This window comes from Hylaeus volcanicus, chromosome 2 (assembly GCF_026283585.1).
Source record: "Hylaeus volcanicus isolate JK05 chromosome 2, UHH_iyHylVolc1.0_haploid, whole genome shotgun sequence".
Classification (NCBI taxonomy): Eukaryota; Metazoa; Arthropoda; class Insecta; order Hymenoptera; family Colletidae; genus Hylaeus; species Hylaeus volcanicus.
In genome coordinates this window covers 18,909,386-18,915,884 of record NC_071977.1, presented here as the reverse complement: position 1 = coordinate 18,915,884, position 6,499 = coordinate 18,909,386, and the positions used below count along the sequence as shown (strand labels likewise).

At 35.2% G+C, this 6,499-nt stretch overlaps 1 protein-coding gene across 1 annotated transcript in view; it reads left to right on the top strand.

Annotated features, from left to right (window-relative positions):
* The window catches only part of LOC128884953 (esterase FE4-like), a 6,838-nt gene extending 486 nt beyond the window's left edge, over positions 1-6,352 (top strand). The window contains exons 2-8 of the mRNA XM_054138674.1: positions 826-1,114; positions 1,862-2,047; positions 3,210-3,409; positions 3,494-3,650; positions 4,067-4,393; positions 5,085-5,229; positions 5,381-6,352. Of these exons, the coding sequence (XP_053994649.1) occupies positions 826-1,114; positions 1,862-2,047; positions 3,210-3,409; positions 3,494-3,650; positions 4,067-4,393; positions 5,085-5,229; positions 5,381-5,570 (1,494 nt within the window). The 3' untranslated portion in view covers positions 5,571-6,352. The remainder of the gene's footprint in view (positions 1-825; positions 1,115-1,861; positions 2,048-3,209; positions 3,410-3,493; positions 3,651-4,066; positions 4,394-5,084; positions 5,230-5,380) is intronic.
* Positions 6,353-6,499: the final 147 nt, after the last annotated feature.

The window sequence follows — 6,499 nt, the reverse complement described above, 5'->3', positions numbered from 1 at the left end:
AGATTAGATTCGGATTACTGTCGTTTAGAATATTCTCAGGCGGTTCAGGAAAATGTGTAGTGTTGATCTACCTCTGTTAAATAAAGGCTTTTTCAGAAGTGGGCGTTGAGATCCTCTTTTTAATAACAAACTACTTTCTCCTGTTTAAGCGTACCTTCATTTCAAATAAAAGGATAGAATGTATTCCAATCATTCGTGTTTTATTAAAAAAACAATATCCTAAAGGTCGCTTTGGAAAACCCTTTAGTTTAAGAAGTTACATACCATCTCAACTTTCAATGAATTGTTTATTCTTCTGATTGAAAATCATTCTTTATAATATGGAGAATAAAGCTCATGGGAACCTAATTAGATTGCCTTTTCCATTCTGCCCATAAAACGGGTTTAATGGTAGAAACACCCCTTCGAAATAATTCTGGTTATTTATTCTAGTATCTTTGAAACCATTCGAGATACCGAACAAATTTTAAATATATAATGTAATTGTTGTTAACAGGGTTCTTGACCGTCGATTTTGGTCAAAATCTAAGATTGTCTATAAAAATTATTTTTCACTTCCTCTGACAAAATTAATATTTCGGCGAATAACATATAGCAGCAATTTCCATTATCTGTAAGGAAAAAATTCCTAAAGGAAGGGGGAAGTGATTCTCGAAAAATATTTGTTTCTCGAAAAAAATATATTTGATAACAATTTCATATCTTATGGAGATGTACAGCTTTTGTTTGATATATTTTTTTTAAGGTTCACTCATTTCAAACCATGTTTCTAATCGACACAGTATTCATTTTCACTGAGGATTTATATTTTTGTTTGGAACATAGGATCCAGAGCCACCACTTTTGTGGATGAGTATTAAAGATTGTACTGTACCCACCGGAAAAATATGTATTCAAGCAGGGGAATCACCACCCTACAAAGTAATTGGAAGCGAGGATTGTCTTTACCTCAACGTTTACACCAAATCCGTGAGTCAATCGAAGCCAGTTATGTTTTGGATCCACGGGAATGGTTTCACGTCGGGGAACGCTGGTTTCGATGCCGCGAGGCCTGATTACTTGCTCGAGAAAGATGTCGTTGTTGTTACAGCTAATTACAGACTGGGTGCATTCGGTTAGCTATACTTTCCTTTCGAACTCAATTACTTTGCAATTATTGATACGAACAATTTCTTTTAGAAAATTATACAAATATATCGGCTAAGAGATTGGATGATCCTTACACAGCGATACAGAGAAATAGTAATGAAATTTTTAACTTCTTAGGCATGATGAAGCCCTGTCTTTGGTAATTAACTGAGTTATAAGTATGAGTTATAAATGATTATAAAAGAGATAGAGTAAAAAATATAATTATGTGATTAATGGCAATGGTCATGATATTCATAATCATTTTACTTTCTGAGGTCTCTGAAGTGTCGATAGAAACGATTGTGTAAATCTATTCCACATTGATCGAAAAAATGTTTTGATATTAATGTTTTTATTCTATAATATTAAGCAATGACTTACTCCAGTGTATTGTAAAGAAATCTTTCTGGAATACTGTGTAGCATAAATTGCATAGTTTTATAAAATCTTATTGATTTAAAGAACACTTTTATTTAATATTTATTTCTAAGGACAACAAGTTAAGCATTAACTCACTTACTACATAATATTACAAACAAATCTTACTAGTGATTCCAAGGATGATCTTTACCACGAACCAGAAACGTTGAAAGTTCACTTATTATTTGCCTGTATCGCTCTATATGTTACTTAAAATTCGTCCACCTGTTTCTCAATAACATTATAAAATATTTGATCACCTTTATCGCATAATTAACACCGAATCGTAATATTTATTGAAATTTTGAAGGTTTCTTAAATCTTGATCATCGAGCTGCACCTGGGAACATCGGCCTGAAAGACCTAATCGCAGCTTTGGAGTGGGTCAGGGACAATATTGCCAATTTCGGAGGGGATCCAAAAAACGTCACGATTTTTGGTCAAAACACAGGAGGAGTATTAGCTCATGCCTTAACTTTGTCGCCGAAAGCGGAAGGTACACCTATCATTTCTTACCTATTATTAGAACTTAATAATTCTTTAATCAACCGTAATCATTCCAAAGAATTCCGAACTTCTTAAAATGACCCGTCCAATAACTAACAAAATTTCTTCTAATCTTCAAGGTACAAGCATCATGTAAAAATAAAAGTCAGAACTTGCGTCCATTCTCTTGAAATTGATTTCCAAAGAATACTTCATTTTCGAGTAGCATGACAATCTAACAATAAGCCTTATATTTCCAGCCAACGCCTTTCTGCAAAGTGTAAAAATCTACACTAATGCGCGAAACTTGCCGGACAAACTTTTAAACGTTCACCCTGCAGATGGGCTTGAAGTTGGAAGCGAGTTTTAAAAAAAATCGACATTTTCCTAATTTGTTGCCATTCACGGGAGAAAAAGACATCAAAACTGTGTCGCCTCGATGCCCTGGACTGTTGGACATGTAATCCACGCAACGTGACAACGTTCCACCCCTTACACTTGGGGGTGGACCACCCTTACCTCTGCCCCCCTCCCTTCAGCTCTGGGGGCAGTTTTCGAAACGGGACCTTCTCGGCATTCATCCTTAACGTATCGAGAACAAACATCCGATGTGTAGAAGTGCTCCCTTACGAAGAGGGTTGAAAATTTGCGAGCTGTTCCACCCCCCAAAGGGTGCCTATGGGGTGCACGGTATGGGTGATGGCATTTTCTGAATGAGGAGAGTTCAGAGAATGCATTGAGTCAAAAATCGAGACCGTCGTCCAAAAATTGTGGATTTTAGAGGTGGTGGGGTGTTGTGAGGGTGGGTTTGTCCGAGTGCGATTTCAAGGGGTGCATTTTGTAGAGGGGATCAAACAGAGTCGCCCTAAATGTGTTTTTAATTTTTTCAACCCATTCGATTATCTCTGGCACTTTTATAAGTGATGTTTTTCGACGCTCCCCTCTTTAAGGGGGTGAATTAACCCCTTCGCATCAACCCGCGCCCATGTAACTTTACACACATCCAAAGGACACTTCAAAACTACTCCTCGCGGAGTTTCACTCCAATCGGTTGAAAACTTCCATGTTTTCGAACCGCTTAAAAGTTTGTTCGTTAAGTTTTGCGCATTAATGTATTAAAATTGAAGAAGAAAAGTATCACAGTACATTTTAAAATTATCCTTTCACCTCAGGGCTCTTTCACAAAGCGATCATCCAAAGTGGAACTATGACGTCTAGCTGGGCTACTAAACAAAGTCGTCCAGCTCGCGGTAGGAAGCTTGCATCTCTCCTTGGAATAAACGCTACCGACCCCGAGGAAATTATTGAAAAGATGCGCAAGCTGCCTGCTAAGGAAATCGCCAAGATGCAGAATCGTATTCTCACAAAACAGGCAAAACTTGTTCTCTTACCGTGTCGCACAATCGTAAAATACTTAAGCACACGACAATCGTAAGTTCTTTCTACTGTTGCACAGGAGGCAGGCATGTTCGACCTACCCTTTGGAATAAATTGCGACGAGGTAGCGGTAAACCCTGTGTTACCATTGCCACTTCATTATTTATGGGCACACGACAGTGCTGTTCCAATTATGGCAGGATACACGTCGGGCGAATCCATCATGTTTTTCAATGGTAATTTCGATTCCAAGCTAGTTTAGAATACGTATTAACGATAAACCTTACAATTAGGGAGGCAGCTTCGATGACCTTGACTTGTGATAACACAAGATGGGCTTAGACAAAAAATCTCTCACTATCTCTGAACTTTTTGAAGAAAGAATTTTTTCGAAGCAAATTGCTATAAAGATTTCTCAAAACAACTTTTTTTTCTTACATATTATTTTGAAGATTACTTCTTTCTTGAAATAAAAAAAAAAATAACGAAATAATTTGTTAATTGCAACACCTATTATTTCAAATGAATTGATATTATCTTTACTTTCAAACAACTGTATTCAAAATAACGATTCCAAGTAAATTATTTCAAATAGTTACTCTTATTTCAATTAAAATTTGTCCAGGTCTGATACGATGATATCTTGTTTCAGATAATAAAAAGGAAGCAGTGGATAACTACAATCGTAATCTACCCGAGTACACGAAACTCTTAAGTGGGTTCAAAGAGTTAACACCCGCGGAAAACGATGATTTATTAAAAGACGTCAAGAATCGATACTTTGATGGACAAGCAATTAGCAGGGATAAAGTGGACTCGTTTCTGCGTTTGATGACTGACATCTACATTGGCATTCCCACCAAGTTATTCATTGAAGATCGTGTAAAAAGGACATCCATGTATACTTACTTTTACAGATTCAAGTATGTCGGAAATGAAAAATCGTTGAAGGAACTCCGATCGAAACGTCTAGTCAATGGTATTTATATTTTATATACAGCGTAGGCTGATTAATTGTTACAAGTAATAATTACGTCAATACCATTAGAAAAAGAATATCAAGGGAAAAAGGTGAATGATTCAAGCATTTATGCATTCGACAGTTGTATCATTTTTTTTAAGTGGAAATCCATATTTCTTTCCATAGATTGAACGCTTTCGTCATACTATGTATGTATCAAAGTATAAAGATGAAATGGTAGCAAATTATTATTTCACGAAATATTTTAAATAAATGTTTTTATTAAAGAAAATGTTTAAACACATCTTACATTCTACACATTTTACATAACATTTAATTTTTCATTACATGATTAAGGTGATCTCTGGTTATTGTTGCACCTTGCGCATATATCGATGTATGAAGTGTTGATAACGTTGTCACGAAGCGTTTCAGCATCTCCTTCATTGAAGACAATTATTTATAGTATCTCGTGCAATAATTATTTTTGTACCACTTCACTGTTTTAATTTTATATTTTTAATGAGAATAATAAATAACGAAACAATTTAATGCACCATTGAATTTATAAAAAATGTACGGTTCTACAAATATACTGCTCTTTGAACCTATCATCTTTTACCATTCATATTTGGTCCACTCTGTATTATGGTTTGTATCCACAACAAATATACGGACTTCGAAACATTGAACATTTAAAAATTTATAGAGGCAACTAATGGGGACGAACTGCCGTATCTGTTCTACTTGCCTTCGTGCAAAGTTGACAATCCTGAACCACCAGCTATTGGCACGAAAGATAGAGTTGTTATGGAGCGTATGACAACCATGTGGACCAATTTCGCTAAGACAGGGTAAGCCATATGTTATTCGTAAAGTTAACATTTTACCTGGTCATATTTCAATTTCGCAAAAATTCCTCGACTTGGCGTAGAACGGTTCTTATGAAAATTTAAACGTTTCATTCTGCTTTTTAAAGTGATAAATTCAATATTTTTAATGCAGGCATCCAGCACTACGAAGGAATGATTTAATCAAGACCGCTTGGAAAGTTGCGACTAAGAATGAGTTGAATATTTTAGAAATTGGCGAAGAGTGTGAGTTGATAGTCACGGAACCGCACGTGTTAACCACCAAGGAAAAGTTCACTATCACTGCAGAATCGAACGAAGAAATTATAAATACGTCAGAGTAAATTACATGCACCGCTGAATGGGTAATGGCAGGCATACCTTCCGTGTGTGTATACAAATTGCTGATTGAGAGATTGTCAGTAATATATATATATATATATATATTATACAATGAGCAATTAGACAATGAGCAATTTGTATACACACACGGAAGGTATGCCGTATTATATATATACAGGGTGTCCCAGAATTAGTGTAAGAACCGTAAATGGGGGGTAGCTGAGATGATTCTGAACCACAATTTCCTTTGCAAAAATGTCGGATGGTGCTTCGTTTTTCGTTAATAATTCAAAAACGAAACACCATTCGATATTTTTGCAAAGGAAATTGTGGTTCAGAATCGTCTCAGCTACCCCTCATTTACGATTCTTACATTAATTATAGGACACCCTGTATATATATATATATATTTCATGCGGTGATTCTGCAGGCTAAAGAAAGACAGAAACAAAAAATTATGAAAATACATTTGAGACGTTAAAATTTCATAAAATTTTGCCTTTATTATAGGAGATACAGAAGAAGTTTATTTAACATCTTTGTGTAAAATTTAAATCTTCTTGAGATATATTCCAAACGTTTTAAAATGTGTGCACAAATTACGAATATATGAAAAAAAAAAAGCAAAAGACTACAAGTAGTAACCATCATGGGACTCATAGAAGAAGATATAAAAAAAATCTTTGTTTTATAATAGCATGTATTTAATAATACCTTTGACAAAAGCTGGTCAAGAATTCCAGGCTATGGTAGTGATAACCTAATAAAGTTGATGCTCTCCGTGTGTTAGCGTTTTCGTGACTAATGCAATGCATGTCTTATCTCGACACTACTTATACAACAAAGTCTGAAACAGCAATGGTAAGATTTATGTTTAGATACAAATTTTGGATCTGAATCAGAGTTTTTTCAGTGAAGTTCTCAAAGATAT